The 19911-nt window shown below is 38.9% G+C and overlaps 1 protein-coding gene across 1 annotated transcript in view; it reads right to left on the bottom strand.

Moving 5' to 3' along the window:
• Positions 1-1347: 1347 nt before the first annotated feature.
• Positions 1348-19911, bottom strand: part of CERK (ceramide kinase) — a 40800-nt gene continuing 22236 nt past the window's right edge. The window contains exons 6-13 of the mRNA XM_063307949.1: positions 15265-15410; positions 12852-12926; positions 11884-12036; positions 10300-10405; positions 9872-9942; positions 7641-7849; positions 5651-5859; positions 1348-4562 (exon numbers count right to left, since the gene is read on the bottom strand). Of these exons, the coding sequence (XP_063164019.1) occupies positions 4478-4562; positions 5651-5859; positions 7641-7849; positions 9872-9942; positions 10300-10405; positions 11884-12036; positions 12852-12926; positions 15265-15410 (1054 nt within the window). The 3' untranslated portion in view covers positions 1348-4477. The remainder of the gene's footprint in view (positions 4563-5650; positions 5860-7640; positions 7850-9871; positions 9943-10299; positions 10406-11883; positions 12037-12851; positions 12927-15264; positions 15411-19911) is intronic.

Genomic DNA, 19911 nt, shown 5'->3' with positions numbered 1-19911 from the left:
GTACCCTGCCATAGCTTTGAACGGAGGAGGAGGAGGGCACATTATGTATGCTGCCTTGAGTGCCTGACTGAAAAGAGGGATAAAAATCAAACAGATAAATACTCCCAAGTCTGGGGCTTCCAGATGTATTGGGACTACAACTCCCAGAAATCCTATGCGAGGTGGGAATTCTAGGAGCTGAAGTCTCAACATATCTGAAGGCCCCGGACTGAAAAGGCTGGTTTTCAGTTAGAGTGAACAGTTGAGTTCCAAGCTGAAGATGAGGAAAGCTGTAATAGATAGGGATCCCTTTCTTACAGGTTCACTATGTAAAACCCTTTGGTTTTTCTTGCTTCTTTCTACCCAGCACAATACCACCTTAGCTTTTAAAATATATATTCTGAACAGTTGAGCTGCCATTCATCTATTTGGCTATTATGGAGCTGGATTTTACTTCATTTTCAGAAGTAGAGGAGAAACAATTATTTGGTTCATTTCTGTTCCCTCCAAGCCTTGGGAGAGCCCCAAATGCCACTCTGTACTGGGTAGGGGTAAATTTGGATATATGAAGATTATCCACATACTCTATTAATTTCAGATCATCATCTAGATTTATATCCGATCTTTATTTGTACCACTCATGGTGGTGTGCATAATCCTATTTTCCCCACAAGAACAACCTATAAGGTGGGTGGCTAATTTTGTTCCTCATTGTTTTGGAAAGGGAAACAGTGATTGATATTTCCAAGTGACCCTCTTGCATGACTGCTGCAGAGAACATTTACACCCCAAGGGGCAATATAGTAAAGTGCAGAGGCCGACATTATGATCTCGGAGGGAATTTGGGGAATGGCTCATTGATGGCTGCAACAGAGAAACTGTATGCCTTTCTCCACTGGAACCTGATTACAACACAAATATATTCTGACAACTTACTTCTGCTGGATCTCCTGAAGCCCCCTTCATGTCATCTACAGCCCACAAGTGGGACAGATTATCCTCAGCTGTTCTGTTATCCCACATCATCCAAGAGCAGCTTCAAGGTGTATAAAATCTATCACCTGTTACCGTGGAGCAGCCTTTCTCAACCTTAGCAACTTTAAGATGTGTGGACTTCAACTCCCAGCATGGCTGGCTGGGGAATTCTGGGAGCTGAAGTCCATACATCTTAAAGTTGCTAAGGTTGAGAAAGGCTGCCTTGGAAGGAAGTCAGGTGACTGCAGCATCTTGAAACAGAAGCAATACAAGCAGAATATAGTTCTTTGCTGAGTCAAGGATGGTTGGTAGTGTTGTGACTCAGCAGGAGAGAAAAGTTGTTTAGATAAAGTGAGAATACAGGAACTTGGACAGATACAAGAGGAATGCACATGACATCTGCAGTATAATTTTATTTCCAGAAATATTTTTCAGTTTAAAAACAAAGTTGCATTTCAATCTTGAAACCAGCAAGACTGATAAATTCATCCCCACAGCAACATGGAGCTCTCCACCAAACATAGGCATGTTAAGAATGCTGATTGTACTTTTAAACTAAGCTTTAAGAAGTCAGATAGAATACCTCTTTGTACATTTTCTAAGCACCAAGCCCCAGCTAGTTTAATGAGGTTACTCTCAAATCAGCATTCAGAGGATTGCATTCTATATAGAGAGAAATTGCTTTATAATAAGAAATACTTAATGCACTACATGAAGCATGAATTGTGCTTTGTAACAGTTTGAGGAAACAGTGATCACTCCGATGTCTGCTTAGCATGAGTTCGCAACTGTGCTGGATAGTCACGTTGTTTTCTGATTTTGAAAAGTCACTTTTATAGCTACAACTGGGTTCTGTGTGACACAGAATATTGGTAACAATATAAGGTCTGGTCAACTACATTGAGCTGATATGTTGATCAGTCCTAATAAAATTGTCTATATAACAGTGCCCTCACCCCAGGGAAGGCAGAAAGCTATTTAAGCAGATTACCTCATGCTAATCTTATAATTGTAAAATTACTACAAGCCAACCTTTAAACAGCTTGTTTACTGAGGTTTTTTTTTTTAACGTTACTGATTCTGTTTCAAAACTTGATTATTGAAAATTTGGAATAGTCATACTTTTTTATTTGTTCCTGTTCTTGGAACATTTCCCAGCAAATACTTGTCACTACACAATTCATCCCTTTGCTGGCAAAATAACCCTGCTATTTACCTGGCTTTTTTGAATTGTTGGGATACCAATCAATATTAAACCTATCCTAAAACATGTTAAAGAGAACAGAACCCTTTTCTTTTACTCAAGCCAATATTGATGTTGAAAGGGTAGATCATACTGCTGAAGACCATAAACTAGAGTTAGAGTTACAAACATATCTGGGAAACTTAAGCAAGTGTACATTAAAAATGATTCAAAAACTAGGTCTCCATTTCATTGAATTTCCAGTAAAGGAAGCATTAGGTACAAAGAAATATCCAACAAAGATACTTCCTTCATTTAACTGAATGGAAAATAACTTGGGAGCATTGGAGTAGAACCAAAGTTGGCAAAAGAAATAATAATTCAGCAATGACACAATTTTGAGTTATACAGATGTTTTTGGTGGCAATCACTTAGTTGTCTATTCACATGTCTAGCAGCTAAATATAATCTCAGCAGGACCAATTTCCAAGCAATTAATTTTGGGGTGGGTTGGGGACCCAGGAAGGTAACCAGTGGATATTGTTCATGAGAAACATTTCATTGAAATAACTGGCTGCTGTATCCCAAATTACTGAACTAACCTATGGAGGATTGTAGAAATATGTTCACTACACTTGTTTACCATTACTGATGTGTACAGTAATGGAACAATGACTTATTATCAAACATTACATTTATGTTAACTGGATATTATAGACATCTAAGAAAATACAAGGAATCCTACAATTCTCACAATGAATATTATACATTTATATGGAAATCAGCTCCCACTGAATTCAACAGTACTTGCTTCCTTTTAAATCCACTGAGGGGGTGGGGGAACAGAAGAATGGAGCATTCTCAAGAAAAACAAACACATAGAAGAAAAATAAAAAAATAATTATTCAAAACAGACCTCTCAGCTATACAATTTCAAAGACAGCAGAACAAAGCAAAGTTTGGTCCAAATAATATATAAAACTTCTACAAAGGGTATGAATATATTTTCATTATCTTTGTGGGCCCCTGTGCAGAAGTCCTATTTTTCCTTCTGTAACACAAACTCCCTTGCAAAGAGGACTTAGGATTATACCAGTGGCAGTTTCACTCCACAATATCATGTACCAATCCAGAATATCAAAATAAATATAGTATCCATCTGTTAAATTCTATATGAATTCAGTAGTTTTTTAACCAGCTATTAGACTCAGTCTAAGCATTTAAATATTGTTTGGTCATTACAAAACCATGTAAAAGGTGATACTAGCACTTTCTGGCCAGTTTGTTTATCAGCAAAACCGAGGGGGTTTACTTGACAATACCCTTCAGGCTAGAGATGTAGAATCAAATGCTCTGTGTGCAGGTAGAAGCCTAGGATATCAGGGAGGTAGTCTATTTTTTTTTATTTTTCTTATACATGCTAGATATAAAGAACACTGTTTTAGCAGGGGATTAATTTAAACATGCAATTGATTACCCACCTGAAACCTGAACTGATATTCAGTTATATCCAGATTTTTTTTTCCTTTCAGAGAAAGTGATCTCCTGTATAAATACTGTGTTCATTTAAATGGGTTCCAAAGAAATGTAACAATATTAAATTAAAAAAGGTAACTAGCCTACCAATTGGTAAAAATAACGAGGCAGTTCTGTCCAGTAGCAATAGTAGTGTGCATGAAACAAGTTACATGCTGCCTGGGGAATTCTGGGAGATGAAGTCCACACATCTTAGAGCTGCCAAGATTGAGAAACAAACTTTTCCATTTCTCTTTCACCAATCCACTCTTGATACTGTACTGAAAGGAGATGAATGGAACTGTGCCACTGGCTCTAAGCTTCTAGTTTTCTTGCTTGGCAGAAACCATTTAAAAAAAATAAAAGAATTTGCCCATTACTTACTGGAGTGGGCGGCTATATTAAATAATAATAATAATCTGTTTTTCTATCCTGACCTAAGAGAAGGAGCATCTAGCTTAGAAACACAGCAGACAAACTTTCAGCAAGTTAATCTACTTACTTTTGTAGACTTATTTTCAAGGCCAAAGTAATGTCATCAAGTTGCATTGTCTAGTTATTACTACAAGGGACCACAGAATACTTTTGTAACAAAGAAAGCAAGTATCAGCCAAAAACCTCCTTCCCTGCTCTACGTTAAAATAATTTAAAATAATCCACCATCTTTGAAGACATTAATTGAAAAGAAATCAATCCAAAATTAAAATTTGACCGGAAAAATGTATCAAGTTTAAAAACATTTATTAACATGCTTGAAATGCTTGTTTGTCTGTATGTTGCCTTCTTTTACTTCATGTTTTTGGAATGTTGACTTAAATTAATTGCTCAGGTAAGTTGCTTGTAAGTTGATTCAGGTTTGAGATTTTTTTCTATTCCTCTTGCAAAGAGTTTAATTAATTGGCAGTGAACCCTGCAAATGTAAGAAATTGTAGAAGTTTTCATGTGATAAAATTGCATCAATTCTAATCTGCCAATCATTAATAACAATTAACAATTAAAAACTCTCAGTCATTCAATGTAACAACCTCTTCAGAATGGCAACTTGAGATACCAAGTACAACTATATCTTATGTTTTCCCCATCTATTTTTTTATTTGGATAAGTTCCAGTAATTAATAAATGGAATAATCCAGCCAAAATTAAGATATTTTCACATATACATTCTTATCTCTTATTAACTTTTAGATTGACTGGACTGAGCTCTAGCACCTTGAGGCCAAAGAATATACACTTTGGGTTCAGATATAAGTCAGAAACGGAGTTGCTTGGGATTTGGCCTGAAATTTGTAAATTATAGTATATATCTTAGTGTACTGTTTGAACCAGACCAATGGATTCAGGTTGCTCCCAACCCTGAGTCTCAAGATCAGTAGCCCTTGATAGACTTGTATTCTGTGAATTTCTCTAATCCCCTTTCAAAACTATCCACATTAGTGACTGTCACCAGATTCTGTAGTAATGAATTCCCCAGGACTAATTAGGTATTGTTTAACTAAGTTTGGTTGAACAAACTATCATTATCTCTTTTTATCATGCACTGGACTCTGGCTGGGAAGATGACTTTTTTAAAACAGGAGGTTTAACCTTTTCTTTCAGCACTGAAAGAAACATTCTCCTGTCCTGGGAACTGCCGTGAGAGGCAGTAAATAGGAGTCTAAAGTTCTGTTTAATAAAACTCGTTGACATTTTTGAGGTGAGAGGATGTAAAACATCTCATTTTTTAAAATTAAGAGTGCACAGCTAGGCATATGTAAAAAACACCAGATTTCTATTGGCAGTGAAAGTACGCTGTCAATTTTTCAAACCCTATCAGGGAAAGAACTAATGCATAAATGACACTCTAATCCAGTGTTTCTTAACTTTGGGAATTTAAGATGTGTGGATGTCAACTGGCTGGGAAATTCTGGGAGCTTCTCAACACCAAGTTCCCAAGGTTGAGAAACATTGCTCTAATCTCTTTATATTCATAGATTCATTTTTTCAAAGAAAGGTTCTCACTTGACTTCAACAGTGGAACAATCCAGGGTTTCTCCATCACAGTTCCAGGTACTGCTGGGAGGGAGGCAACAGCAAGCTGGGTGGTCTCTACAGAACTGACCAAAGTGCTTTTTCCGTGTATCCTGGTCGTCATTGTCACCGTCATCAAGGTGCTTTGATGTAAAGCGAAACTGTTTAATCCGATAAACCTCCACAAAGCTGAAGTCAAACTGCAGAGAAATTACAGGAAGCAATTTACAGCATTTGTTGCCTTAAAAATTGTCAAAAGACATGTCAGTCTTCTGAGATTTTTTGTCTAAATAGCATTTAACTAAAATTTTGTTTAAATGACACTTAGCACTGAAACGTAAAATATAGTTAGGTGTACTCAGACATTCATTTCAATAGGTTTATGCATATCTAAGTCTGGATTATGATAATTGCGCTATAAAATCCAATTTCCTTAACAACCTTTTCTCTACCCGGCAGAAAAAACTATACAGTATGTAGAAAACAGTTTCTGTAGATGAAGCAGGTAATTTTTGTATTTGCTGCCATTTTCACCTGAGCTACATTAAACTGGTTGAATGCCATTGCAGAAGCAGAAGCAGAAGCAGATTTGTTATATACAAGCAATTTTAGATCTGCTCCTTCTTCAAGAATTCTATTATGCCCCATTTTACAGAAGGAAAACTGTGAAACATTGTCCAATGCTACCCAGAGAAGTTCATGGAGAGAGAAAGAGGCCATCACCAAGTGAAAAGAAGAACTAGGTTATTAGGCATAGCTGCAGGGGGGGGGCAAGGGATTAAATGCGCAAATACTGCCCCTTAAGTGTTTGTGAGCCACATTATGGCACAAGTACGAAAGGGTGTAACTTGTCTCATAGCATTACAGTGCATGTGTCATCACTTTGGCATTGTTAGGATTAGCAACCAACACAGTACCTACAGGATTCTTAGTAACATTTCCCCAACACTGGTTATTATTCCTAGAACGTGTCCTATTACAGATTCAGTTTAATATTGGAAAACTCCGCTTGTTAATCATTCAACTGATGCACGTCCAACAATCCTTCACTGAATTATATGGAATGAATTCATAAATAAGTTGCTACGCAAACTTTGGTTGTGCATTGTTCCTCGTGACACACCCAGTCTGGGTGTTGGTAGTTAATTTCCCCTTGAATGGCTTCACTTTTTTCTACTTTTACTTATTAGATCGAGGTTGTCGTTGTTCACTGCACCTGCTCTTAATAACAGCAAAATGCCCCTGAATTGTGAACCAAAAATGAGAGCTGTTATTGATGAGGCCAGAGAATGTTCTAGGCTGGCTTTTGAAACCATGGTCTTTACCTCCTCTTTCCCAAAACCAAATACAGATTTCTTATCTTGAGAAGAAGATAATGTCTCCCTAATTCTGAGTCTGGGAGTTGTCTTCATTTCTCCGCGTCTGAGTTATCCCTGGGCTTGGGGTGTAATAGACACATGGGACCCACTTTCCTGCAGTCTCAGAGCTGCCCTTAAAAAGTATCAGTGCGATGCTGTTCCCATCCCGCTCTTGGTATAGATGGAGCTGCCGTACTTGGTGGGCAGGTTTCGATTCCTACTTCAGTAGGGTCACCAAAAGCTCTGCATTATTTATTTATTTTACAAAGGGATGAATGACAGATGTTCACTTATTTAAAAGTGAGGGAAAAGTTTAATTGGAGACCACTTAGTCAGAAGGGGTGCTGGATTCTATGCGTTTATATAGCCCCATCCATGAAGCTGGCAAGGACTAAGCAGTATCAGTGAAAATAACCACCCAATTAGGTTCCCTGCCTCCAAGTATGCACAATACATAACTGGAGGATGTTGGGATGAAGCACTCACTGACTTGTAAGTTGCAGAAAGTCTAGCTATTATCCGTACTTCTTGTAAACTACACAACTGTTTTGTGTTTCACCACAAGACTATTAATCTACATTAGCTTGTGCCTCTGTTCAACTGTTGAAGAGAAAAATACGCACCTGATCATGGTGGTTTGTATGCCTTAAGAGGTACCTTAGAAAATTGAACCGGGAGCATTTATGAACTAGAATGAGGTCTGCAGAGCCATCTGCCAGGTGAGCAGCTGGTGAAAGGCCTTTAGGACTCCGTGGACAGGCACAACTAATATTTACAGCATTGATGGCTAGAAACTTCCCTCTAATAACCTTCCATTCTCCTTCCTCATCCCCTGAAAGAGATATATTTACATAGGAGTTGAAACTCAAATCTTCAACTTGGTATCATTTGGATTTTGAAATATGTTCTAAGACATTGTTGACTCCATAATGGGTGCAGTAATGTATGGCAATTTTCCCAACCTGATACCTGTCAGACGTATTGGGAGCACAGTGTCTGAGATTCTAGCCAGGCAGTCCTGTGACTGCTTTTCCTTCAAAATAAATTTAGTTATGTTTTGCATTATTTTTTTAAAGCAGCATTAATATAAAGTATAGTTCAACCCAGGGTCCCCAGCAGAATAGGACTTCAGAGAACAGCATGAACTGTTTTTAACTAGAATCCAAGTTTGGATATTAGTGCTGATTTCTTCTCAAAAGCTCCAATATTATTGACAGGTCTCTAAGCCTCATATTTATTTGTTTATTGCTTCTTATAATCTGTCTTCCAGGAATTCAAGGCAGCCTATATAGCTCTTTCTTCTAATATAGTCCAGATGGATAAATCGTTGTTCATTTCAACCCCAACCAACAGTTGTAATGTTACACATAGGAGATAGGACTTGGGATTTTAGCAGGGTCTAAAGGCCATTCCTAGTTCAGGGATGCTTAATGTTTTCATGTTTTATGTTTCCAATATTCCAAGAATTTCGATTAGATTTTTTTTTCAGTGTTGGCGTGGGTTTGAAATAGAATTGTAAACTAGTAAGAATACCCAGTCTGGTCAGTTCTTGTACTTTAACTGAAATCAGGAATCTTTTACAGCATGGAGTGAAGCAAGATCAAGCGGTTTCTTCGAGAGTTGAGAAGTCAGCTGAAAACTGGAAATCTACTTGATAATATCAACAGTAAGGGAACTAGCAGTCAAGAAATATGCCACAGACTAGCACTTGATAGAGCATCCATGAAGTACTTGGAAAAGATACTCAGATGCTGAGATGTGTCTATACCTACAAAGATCAGATTAGTGCAGGCAATGGTTTTCCCTGTGACAGTCTATGGAAGCAAAAGTTGGACTTTGAAGAAGCAGGACAGAAAAAATATTGATGCTTTTGAACTTTGGTGTTGGAGAAAACTTCTGAGAATACAATGGACAGCCAAGAAAACAAACAAATGGATCACCAAACAAATCAAACCAAGTTCTCACTTGCGGCACAAATGACCAGGCTCAAATTACCCTACTCTGGACACATTATACAAAGACCTAGCTCTCTGGGAAAGGCTCTAATGTTGAGAAAGGTGGAAGGAAAGAGAAGAGAATGACTAGCAGCAAGGTGGATAGACTCAGTTACAGTGGCAAAGAGTCCGCTGTTGGAAGACCTGAAGGACCAGGTTAGATCATCATGAAGAAAAACTCTCTCTGTGGTCACTAAGAGTCAACACTATCTTGATGACATATAATCATTATCACTTGATAATAACAGACAGATACTGAAAGTATTTCAATAACCATTCTATGATGGTAGAAAAAAATAAGATTTTTCTTTCTCCTCCTCCTTTCCAGTATTGCTTGAAATACCCCACTTTACATGGGGATAAATTAATGGAACAAATTATTTTTGACTTGAATTCCACTGATTTCAGTGAAAACTGGTTCAGCTATATTACAGTTCATAAGAGTGGACATCAACTCAGAACTAAGTCCAAATCACCTCAGTGGCTCTTATACCAAGATAAATACAGTCAGATTTCAGCCTTCCTTTGGTTCCAAGTTTGGTAATTGAACATACTGCATTTACTATAGCTTTACAAGCTGTACCAAAGAAAGCCATTGCCAACTGCAGCATCTGCTGTAAATCAGCATTTGTACTGAATAAAGAATAACAGTAAACAGAATACATCTGAAGAAAGATTTTTCTGTCTGGTCATAAACCCCTCTGAGTCTTCTCTGGCTTTCTACAGTAGCTAAATTCAGTCTTTTCTCATTCTGATTTTGAATCTTTCTGTATATTTGTCATCCAAATAACAGAGGCATTAGAAACTAAATGAGCAAATCTAACTATTAATAACCCAGGTCCCACAAACTATAAAATTACTTTTAATCTCCTTTTCCTTCTTCTTCTGTTCTTTCTCCAGCTGTAGTTTACTTTGCTTGCAAACACGGCACCTGAAGAACAAAAGTGATTTAACATTTGTATTGAAAACATAACTTCTGTATTGAAAAATTCTAATTGTGTGTGTGTGTGTGTAAGTAAATATTTCTTCTTCTCTGTAGACAAAATGGACTTAACAGGACACCATTCATTTTGCTGCATGTCAGTGTGTCATAAATAGTGTTTCAAATGTAATTTAGGTAAGTGGAAAACTTCATGCCTGACAACTTAGAATCGCCTTTGTGAACACTGGGCCTGATTAACTCAACTTCTTTTTCTACATTTTTAAAATGAATTTAGCCACATTAGCAAATGTATTACTCTCTCTCTACTCAGAGGGCATTCAAGGTGAATTGAGTTATTTAGCCTACCCAGTTCTGCAGGGTTTCTTATCTCTTGGAGAACCCAGGGCATGTGCTGCTGGTAAGAGGGATACTGTCCCCTCATAACAATGATGGGAGAGGAAAGTCTTGAAACCTTGGAAGGGGAGAAAAGATTGAAGAAATAATTAATTGTTGTCTTCTCCTATTCTCCCATAGAGCTGGAAGAAACACTTATTTTACATCTGCTCATTATTCTGTGAATGTTTCATGCTATTTGCTCTCTCGGTGTACCAGATAAGGATCTTTTACATGCAACATCTTGGCATTGTCTACATGTTCTCTTTACATAAAGGCCATTTTTATTGGGTTAAATTTCCACCTCTGCACTCAGTATTAATGCAGTTATCCATTTGATTCTTTTCCTTGGAGAGTCACGCTCTAGAGCCATACCTGTCACTTCTTTCTTAGTAAACAATCATCTCCTCCTCCTCTTCCTCACCATTAAATTGTGTCCTATCCTCAGCAACTGCCTGGACTAGTCCCTTCAGTTTTCTTGGTAAGATTTCAGAAGTGGTTTGCCATTGCCTCTGTCCTAGGGCTGAGAGAGAGTGACTGGTCCAAAGTCACTCAGCTGGCTTTCATGCCTAAGGTCGGAGTAGAACTCACAGTCTCCTGGTTTCTAGCCCATTGCCTTAACCACTAGACTAACTGGCTCTCAGATCTCCTTTAGGTACCATCTAAATGTGATCTGTATAAACCTCCTATCATGGAAACTCAATGATCTGGAAAGCAACGCCTGCCACGTCTTCCAGACACAGACCACTATGATATAGAAGTGATGTCAAGTAGTACAGAGGAGTGACCTGATCAGCCAGTACCAATCACAGTAATACATCAAGTTATGATTTGCTTAACTAGACTTTGTTGAGTGCAGGCATCACTCTAAGCAATGAACTATGTTTTGTTAACTACACTGGCTAGAGTCACATAATTTGATAAGCTAAAAACAAAACTAACAATTGTATGGGTTAGAGCTATGGATGATCTGCATCAAACCAAGATTCACTGCATAAGTCACAAATGACTGGGTTTGTGACAGGAAACTTTAAGCCCAAACCCAGGCTCAAGTCCACCTTCAGCTTGGAAAAACTAACTGGGTCATTTCTGGCCAGTCAGCCGATCCTACCACACTGGGTTGTTGCTGTGGGAAAAATTTGTGCTAGGGATACTACTCAGAGCTCCTGAAGGAAAGGTGGGATAGGAAAAAAAAAAGTTCAAAATTGTTAGATTTATATCTCATTTTTTTCCTCCAAGGTGGCATACATGATTACCTCTCTTCATTTTTCTTCACAATAAGACCAAAGTGGGAGGTAGGTTATGTTAAGAGAGTGGCTGATCCAAAGTCAGCTATTGATTTTCCACAGCTAGGAGAGGGCTTGAACCAAGGTCTCTACAGTCCTAGTCCAAAACTAACCACAACATAACACTGGAACAGTGATTTAATTAAATATATTGCAATTTTAATCAAACAGATTTTTTTTAAAAAGCAGCGGGAGGGGAGATCTATTGACTACTTGGTTTTCAGTAAGTTTATATAAACGGGATGGATGCAAAAAAAATAGAAGATGTTACCTGAGAAATCGTATCTGGCAGGACCCATCCAGCGCTTCTCTTCACTGTCTTTTAATACATCTCCATAAAAACCATACCCCAATAGTGATACACAGTATTTCAGAAATGTATTATTGCGATGTACTGAACAAATGTCCAGAGGTTGATTATCTCCTATTGACAAGAGGTATTCATTTGTAAAATAAGACAGTCTGCAAAAAAGCCCCATTCTCTTTATGTATATAAAAATATCAGAGGAGGTTCTACAGTGATTGATATAATAGTTGAGATGGAAGATCTCTAATGCAAATGCTGAAAACATTGTGTTAACTAATAATTACTAATTTAGTCAGCAAACTAAGGCTCTGCTATTATGACTCTTGCGACTGTCTAGCAAAGCAATTCATTCTAGTTATACTGAGGAGCATTATGATGCTCCTGTACTAGGATAATGACCACCATATTCTACTTATGGCTAACATGGAATGAAAATAGAAAATACATACAGTCTGAAAATATATCTTGGCAAACCTCTCCACAGAATACATGGAAACACTGCTAGTGTCCAACTCTCAATCAGCTAGAGGCTGGTCACATATGAAGGTAATAAATAACCTCAAGGAGATATACTACGTAAAGCTCCCATAGAACAGATGATACTAATGTTCTGCTGTCTATCAGCTGTGCTTTTGAGAGGTGGGTGGCTGTAAACTGAAGTGGTCCCCCAACATAACTTTCCACCAGCAGAATGTTTTCCTGGCCACGTCCAACTGCCATTTCTTCTATGCCAGCATCATATCACAAATTTTAGTGGTATAGCAGAGCTTCTGAGAAATCCTCAGCTGGCATTAGTGACACCTTAGTGGTCAGCAACTATGTTTTGGCTTTGCAGCCAATCTCCATTTGCCAAAAGTAGTAACGATGCTGGACAAACTTGCTTGGGGTCTTTAAAATGTTGTCAATGAGCCTGAAAGCAAACTAACACTTACCCACAATGATATGTAATGCAGATGTCACTGGATCATTGATGCCAACTGTTGCATAGCATATGCAATCTGTTGAACCTGGAAAATAAACAAACCTTACATCATCTGTAATTCAACATTATGAAGACAAAATCATCTTAACTGAGGATTAAGCTACCACACAGAGCCACAGATTTCAGCTGTTCAGTCAGCCGTCTAGCTTCTGTGGGAACTACTGTACCATGATAGTTCTGAAGTTCAAAAGAGAAGAAAACAACCGTATTATACAGCTAGCCACCCTCTCCAAACCCAAGGTGGGTGATCTATAAAGATAACGTTTTATCAAGTTATTGCAAAGGGGTTATCTGGATTTCCAGACCTTTACAACTTCCATGTGGTTACCATCTTGTGTGTGTTGACATTGGCAAAAATTTGGATATTCGTTCAAGGATATTCAGGGCAAAGTTTTCTTCCTTCAGTGAATTGGAAGCACATTTTGCTCTCTTGCTACCTGTTTTATGGAGCTTGGAAAGCCGTAGTTATGGAGTTTGCTTTCCTATACTCTGTTTGATAAGCCAGGCAATGCTTCAAATGAGATGGAAAGAGACACTGATTCCTTGTTACAAAGCTGCAGTGAAAATCCTTTCCAAGAGTGGAACAAAATAACTATACATAGTGTGTACTTTAAACAAAAGTTTGATTTATCAAATAGGCAGACTAAGTGCAGTTGAACAAGCAGAACCAGCTACATTTTTGGTTACCTTTTACACAACAGTGAATGCCAATGGATCCTCTGCAAGTGAATTAACATCAAGGCAGAGTCAACTGGTTCCAATAGAATACGTCAACAGTGCAGGCTGACAGCCCACCAGAAAGCACAGGTTTAATTGTATTAACTGTTAATTTGAACACTTATCCCCATCTAAAAGGAACTATAATTCATAATGGTCTCTAAGCAATAGAGGTATATTTTCAGGCAGAAAATAAAGAGTATGGGGAAATCAATTTTCTGGAAAAAGAGTCTTTCTTCCGATCCTCTCGAAAGAGAGATTCTTGAAACCAGGTTGAAATCTAGTGCTCAGTTGTAAAATAAGAGCAGCCAGAGATTAAAAAATAAACTGCCTTGAAGATTATTTAGAAACTCTAATTGACAGTGTTGGGATACGTACCATATCTGGGCTGCAAAAATCCAGATGATGGCTAGTTGGTAGCAAAAGATACAGAAGACTCTACCTCTTTGCTGGGAAGGATCAGTGGGATTTTTGCAGCCCAGACATGGTTGCTCTATCATTATCCCCTGGTTTGTTTTCCTTTTCCATGCAAATGCTGTTTTTTGAGATTTAAAGTTCTTCAAGATTTAAAGTTTTTTCTTCACCGGTGCTTTCGCACACAGTAATGACAAACCTTCATTACACAGTCTGAAATACAGCAGGTAGCCGTTGAAGACAGTTGGGAATGTTCTAACCATTTAAAATATTAACTTGTTTTTTTAGCTGTCTAAATTGAACGTAACAAATGCAAAAGCTTAGCATGTCAATTTATAAAGAAATCATGCTGTATATGCTTTTCTTGCTTTCTTAGACTTTTTATACTACTAATTATCAGTTTGGGTATACTAGCAACTGTTAAGGTCTCATATGACTTAGAGGCTAGAATTTATTATGAGAATGGAGAATCCCATAAAAGGAGTATGCTGACAAATCATAAATCATATGACAATAAGTAATCTTCACAAAGCACAAAACAGGGAGCTTTTGCATTAAAACAAAACTCATCCCCTAAATTGGCCTTCTCCAGTCTGATACTCTCCACGTTTCATGCATCCATATTGTTCTGATCCTATTCAAAGACTTCCACATAATAAGAACTGTGATACAAGGTATGCTTTTCATGGTTCTAGAACCAAAGAATTTTCTCTGCACCCGGAGACCCCTTCTGGATTTCAAGTGGCATCTCCAAAACAAGGGAAAGAACATGGGTATAGCGTCTTTGAGGTTCTATGAAGGTTTGATGTCCCTTGAAATCTTAATTGTGCCACAATATTACAACTGTTTATGCATTCATATACATAGACTGAATCTCTAGAAAAAGGTGCAAGTCCTGGGCTCTAGTCTGGTTCTCAGTGGATTCATCCCATCCATAAGTTTGGATGACCTTAGAGAAGTTGAGGAGGAATACTGCCTTTCTGTTCATTTCTATACCCCCATTTTCCCTTCACAAATGCATGTGTGAACAGGTTTCAATAAATATTAGGCAATCTAAGCTAAGCCTAATTCTAGTTCTAGTTCTAGTTCTAGGCAAGGCTCCGTGTGTGTTGAGGTTCCTAGCTGACCATTATGCTGCCCCACATAAATAATACTGCTTTTTCATTTTGGTCCAAGGTGGTAAATTTATTATAACAATGTACAGTAAAAGTTCACCATGTTGCAGTTCTTACCAGCAGGAATTATGCCAATCCTGATATTGCATTGGACTAACTGTGCTTTGGGATTATTTTGATCTATGCCTGAATCCTTCTGAGATCTTCCAATTAGACCATGTATCACTTCACTGAACATTCCGTCCCCACCAACACAAACAACACTGCCGGAAAACACACAAATTAAAACTCACACTGACAGTCAATACATGAATGTGTCAAAGGCCCCAATGTAAAAATAACTATTTTATTAAAAGCTACTCAAGCTGTATATGCAGATGGGAAAGCATTTCATCTGTCTACTTCCATGGGCAGTATGGAAACTCTGTGAAGGGAGTAGCTAATTTTACAGATCTTTCCCACATATCTGATACTTTGTCATCTTTGATGATTGGATATTGTGCCTAGACCTCAAATTTCCCATGACTGGATCATATCAATGATTACCCCAGCTGGATATGCCACACTCATTGAAAAGCATCTTCCCCTTGACAAGGGGACTTCAAGAAGTCCTCCCAAGTGGCCATCTCACATGGACAGATTCTGCTGTGACAGTAGCAAGCATGATTATAATAATCCATTCATATAGGGCTGCTTTAAGCATTATGTTTGGTTGCATGGATGGAGGCCCACTGAAAAATATAATGGTATGATAGAAGTTTCATCAGTATAACAAAATATTTAAAAAGTGCTCCATTTGTGGACTTATTCGTGAATTGTGATCACCAGCATCAGTAGATCTAAAGCATGTATCGCATTGGCATTCAGTGACATGCTTCTATATGCTGCAGTTGATCTGAGCAGCTGCCATGGCTCTTAAATCCTGGCTGTTGGCTTGCAATAAACTATGATTGGAAAATACAACCTTGTGCTCCCCAAATGTTTTAATTACAACTTCCTTAGTTGTAATGGTTAACAGCCAGGAATTATAAGGAGTTGTTATAATAATTATAAGGAATTATTAATCATATAGTCCAAAATTTCTGGAGATACCAGATTACCTAACATTGATATATTGGACAGATTAGATCACAGTTGTACAACCAATGAGAGAATAATGAGAGTTGAAGCTCAACACAGTTGAAAGGCACCAGATCACACAAAACTCATTTTGCTTGCTGCTGGTTTTAATTTGTGATTGTGAGTTGCCACTGAAATTCTGTGAGGGACTGGAAGACTGGATATAACTAATGCAAAATAAACAAATACAGGTAGTCCTCACTTTGAACGGTCACTGAACAGGTCAGTTGTTAACCGAGGACTACCTGTAACCAAATGTAAACAAAGTTAGACTCATTATGTATTTATTAGATTTACATCTGCCTTTCAATCAGGAATCAAGGTGTCATCCCATCCTCCTACTTTTCCCCACAATAACAATAACAACAACTCTATGAAGTAATAATAATAAATTAAACTTGTATGCCGCCCAACTCCCAATGACTCTAGGTAGCTCACTGGGTCAGGGAGCCTAAAAGTCACCTAATAGCTGCCATGGCTGAGGACAGACTTGAATCTGGATCTCCCTTGCTCCTAGTCCAACTTCTGAACTGTTTGTGAAGCCCTGCAAGGCTGGCCAACTCAGGGGACAAGATCCACTTGGATTTCTGGAAAGATTTTATTGCTGGTAGGGTAATATATCGTGCAAGCCTACCAAAGTAATTCTCCCACGTAACTTATGCCAAGTGTAATTAACAGCCAGTTTGTGTGGTGGCTATGGCATCAGGCTAGAAATCAGGAGACTGTGAGTTCTGGCCTTGGCTTAGACACAAAGTCAGCTGGGTGACCTTGGGCCAGTGTCTCTCCCTCAGCCCTGGGAAGAAGAAGGCAAGGGCTAACCATTCCCAAAAATCTTGTCAAGAAGATTGCTGGGACTCATCCAGGCAGTTGCCAGGAGTCAACGCTGACTCAAAGACACCCCCACCCCCACACAAGGTATAATTAAGATGGAGTCACTATGAGTCTCCTTCTTGTGCTTCCCCCTCCCTTGGACTCAATATTCTCTTCTGCAGTGGGTCTGTTCCCTCCCTGAGCTGTCCTGCCCTCTTTTCTGTATTCCCAAGGTCTGTTAGGCTTCCTATCACACTACTGCTCCTCAGTGGCTGTCACATTAGTGGTCATTAAAAAACTGCTTCCAGGGGTTTGCTAGCATTGGCTGAATCCCTTAATTTGGACACATGGGAATAATGCTGCTCCATAGAAAGCCAAACATATTTTTCCAGTGGGCATCAGTGAAAAGTGGGACTGTGCCCATGGATCTATGGAAAACTGCATTTGCCTTCCTGAGTCATTTTTACTCGGGAACAAATGGAGTAAAGAACGGGTACTTGCTTTTTAATCACAGTACAATCCTGTATGGTGCTTGGCTCTACAAGAAGCACTGGAATGAATGAGAGGAGCCCCCCCTCCCATTCGCCTAGGGGGGGCTTGCCCAGGAGTAAAAATAAGCTTCAGCCACAGCAGCAAAAGTGTTAATGTGCCAGTGTTGTTTTTTTACAAGAAAATCCTGTTAGCATATTTAATGACTTAAGGCAGTGTTTTGGGAACTTTAAGATGCCTGGACTTCAACTCCCAGAATTCCCCAGCCAGCTGGCTAGGGAATTCTGGGAGTTGAAGTCCAGACTTCTTAAAGTTCCCAAGGTTGGGAAACATTGCCTTAAGCTGGTTCATTATAGAATTTGGGTTCTGTATTTGAGTCTGAAGAACAGATATGGATAAAAGGAATGGAGTCAGCTGTCTGAATACAGTGTGTAGGCTCTGCTGTGTTAATCCAGTTGGGGAAAAGTGCTGGCCTTGTTAGAGGTTAATGGAAGTCAAAACCATTAAAATTGTCTCACAGCACAAAATGTCTTTGAGGCTGTTTTTTTTTTAATGATAGGGATATATGCTTGGCAGGAAAAGAAAAAAATCATCCATCAGAAAAAAAAGCAAAACACTTAACAGTGGAGCAGTTGCCATTTGCAAAACTGCTGCAGGAATGCTGTGCTGACAGTTTGAGCCCAATCTATGTGAAGCTGACAGACACAGCTCTCCTTCAAACCAAGACTAATGTGTGATTTCATCGCAGGCTGCTGAGTTCTCCAGCAGTTCAGTAATTCACCCTAGCCTGTTGCAACGAGAGACAAAAAGCTGTGCAGGCCATGTTTAGCTGGAAGGAAAGCCAGCTTTTCTTTCAGCTCTGCGTTCTCTGCCTTATCATCTTCTGGGAGGTGTTTGTCATCTCTGGAAAAATCTAAATATAAATTTTTCCAGCCACAAGGGAGAGGGGACCAAAAAAAAAAGAAGTGTAAGTACTTAGTCAGTCTCTTGTTTACTTAAAGGGGGCCACAAGGAGAAATAGTGCAGCTAGAATGGATACTGGTCTGGTAGAGAATGCTGGTGATTGGTCAGCTTGTACCCACCAGCCAGTTTGTCTATAACAATTACAATGCCCACATATATATTCCATGCATCCAGAATGATACAAGATGCCCGTCCTCTCCTACAATCTCCAGGTCTAAGGGAATTGCTTCTCTCAATATCACTTGACTCAATGTTTTAGTAATTAGAGAAGGATTAAAACTTTGTTAGAAGACCTTCCATTAGCCAAGTATCTGGGGATTTAATTAATTATACTATAAACAGGTATGGGAAGATTCTGAATTAGCATTCATACAAGGTTCCCCCAATCCAGCACTCTGTGCATGCCTGGACATTGTGTTACAGCATTTAAAGTGAGAAAAAGGTCTGTGGATCAAGGGGATTCCTTCCCTTTTCACAACAAAAGCCAACAAAACCAATGTAGCATTGCCTAGGCAAATCCAGTTCTGTTGGACCGCAGATAGGATACACAAGCATAGTGAACTAAAGAGAAATCAACTGGTGTGGCTATGTATATGAAATAACCTTCCCTCGCCCTCAAAGAGTCGTTAAAATTTTTAAATTTACTATATATAAATACTTTGTATGTTACACAGAATTCTTAGGTATTATGCAATTTTGCAGCAAGATTTGTTGACTGAGAACTTGGCTTTCATTAAGCAGGGAATAGTAAAGGTAAAGGTTTCCCTTGACGTAAAGTCCAGTCGTGTCCGACTCTAGGGGGCGGTGCTCATCTCCGTTTCAAAGCCTTGGAGCCGGCGTTGTCCATAGGACACTTCCGGGTCATGTGGCCAGCATGACTCACGGAACGCCGTTACCTTCCCGCCGAAGCGGTACCAATTAATCTACTCACATTTGCATGTTTTCGAACTGCTTGGTGTGCAGAAGCTGGGACGAGCAACGGGAGCTCACCCCGCCGCGCGGTTTCGAACCGCCGACCTTCCGATCGACAGCTCAGCGGTTTAACCCGCAGCGCCACCGCGTCCCTTGTAAGCAGGGAATAAATTATCCCTATTTCAACCAAACAATTAGAAAGCAGTTGCAGCACTGCTTTGCTGTCTGCTCAAGCTGTAGCATTTAGCTCTGCCCAATAATGGGTCACATGGACCTTCCTCCTTTTTTATCTTGGGGTAGTTTTCATTTTGGGAGTCTTGGTCATGCTACCCATTGGTATTTCCCCTGATGACCACCAGCCATGCTTCTTTTCTCTCTTGATTTAATTAGAGTATTTTTTAATTAAAAAGTTATCTGAGAAGCTGAGTATACTGCCAAATCATCATCATCATCAAAAATTAAATTATATTT

This window comes from Candoia aspera, chromosome 7 (genome assembly GCF_035149785.1).
Source record: "Candoia aspera isolate rCanAsp1 chromosome 7, rCanAsp1.hap2, whole genome shotgun sequence".
In the NCBI taxonomy this organism is placed as follows: domain Eukaryota; kingdom Metazoa; phylum Chordata; class Lepidosauria; order Squamata; family Boidae; genus Candoia; species Candoia aspera.
Note: the sequence above shows the minus strand (reverse complement) of the source record. Positions and strands in the feature narration are given on the sequence as shown.